At 51.3% G+C, this 1192-nt stretch overlaps 1 protein-coding gene across 1 annotated transcript; it reads right to left on the bottom strand.

Annotated features, from left to right (window-relative positions):
- Positions 1-239: 239 nt before the first annotated feature.
- Positions 240-821, bottom strand: T310_8185 (uncharacterized protein; the record flags this gene model as incomplete). The annotated part of the gene is made up of 1 exon (XM_013469030.1): positions 240-821. The coding sequence occupies one exon, from the start codon at positions 819-821 to the stop codon at positions 240-242; it is 582 nt and encodes a 193-aa protein (XP_013324484.1).
- Between the last annotated feature and the right edge of the window lie 371 nt (positions 822-1192).

The raw sequence follows: 1192 nt of genomic DNA, 5'->3' as shown, positions 1-1192 counted from the left end.
TGTTGGTGTTGTTGGTGTTAATTGTTGTTGCTGGTTGACTGCTTTGCTGTTACTGTTGCTGCTGCTGCTGCTGCTGCTAGACTGTAGATACTGCAGCGCAGGTGTAAAGACTTGTGCTGGCGCAGTGGGGTATGTTTTTGATACTGGTGTGGTAGTAGTAGCTGGATGCTGATGCTGATGCTGATGCTGTCGTCCTCGCATCCGCTCTGCGAATGATGCTCCTCCTCCTCCTCCAGAGGCTAATGGCTTTGATGACGATGGATGCGATGTAGGTGGTTGTTGTTCCGCTGCTGCTGCTGCTGCTGCTGCTCCTCAAGTATAGCATGAGGCTGGGTCATCCGCGGCCAGGACGGATATGCGTAGGTATGCTTGGCCTCGAGATTGATGTCCATGATGCTCCGTGGCGGGCTTGCAATGAAGAGACGGTCTGAGAGAGGGAGTGGATGATTTTTCGCGCTGCTATCTGCAGGTGCAGGAACAGTCGCATCTGGTCTGGAGTGATTTGTTCTAGGGCTGTCGACATCGTCCGACACATTGCCCTCTTCTGTCATATTCTGTCGATAATGGTAATACCCCCCCGACGCGGTAAACTCATTGCAGAACGCGGCGTACGTGTCAGAGACATCGTCAACGGGCTCTGTCTGACGGATGCGGCTGTCGTAGGCGAACTGCCGAGACGTCCGTTTCGACACCCATCGCGACAGCCGCCGGAAGGTGCGCTGTCGGCGCAGGCCGTGGTTTCGATAGGACAGGGACACGGACGAGTTGCAGCTGGAGGAGGCGAAGGAGGCGTTGTCGTCGACGAATTCGATGTCTCTCATTGTTTTTCTTTCTGGGGAATTCAGACTCGAATGTTCGATTTTATGCAGAAATTGTGATATCTTGCGATAAGCAGGCCAAACCGTGCGATGATGAGAGATGCCAATAAATCGTAGAAGTATAATAACCAGCTGGTTGGAGTGTGTACTCTGTCCGTCACAAGCTGTTTGGTGGAAGTGGCTATGTCAAGCAGCTTGGAGACGAATCATCTTCGTATGAAATATCGTGTCGAGACAAGATGGATCTTTTAATCGCGCAATTCAGCCCAGGCTAAATAAATAAATCAATAAATAGAATTCCACCAAGCGTCGCTGGTAGCTAGCTGTATCAGTGCCTTATACCGGCCACGTGAGTATGCTTGATGCCACTGTAA

Source organism: Rasamsonia emersonii, assembly GCF_000968595.1.
Source record: "Rasamsonia emersonii CBS 393.64 chromosome Unknown ctg1118621760673, whole genome shotgun sequence".
Classification (NCBI taxonomy): domain Eukaryota; kingdom Fungi; phylum Ascomycota; class Eurotiomycetes; order Eurotiales; family Trichocomaceae; genus Rasamsonia; species Rasamsonia emersonii.
The sequence above is the reverse complement of the archived record's forward strand: the minus strand, read 5'-3'. Positions and strand labels throughout refer to the sequence as shown.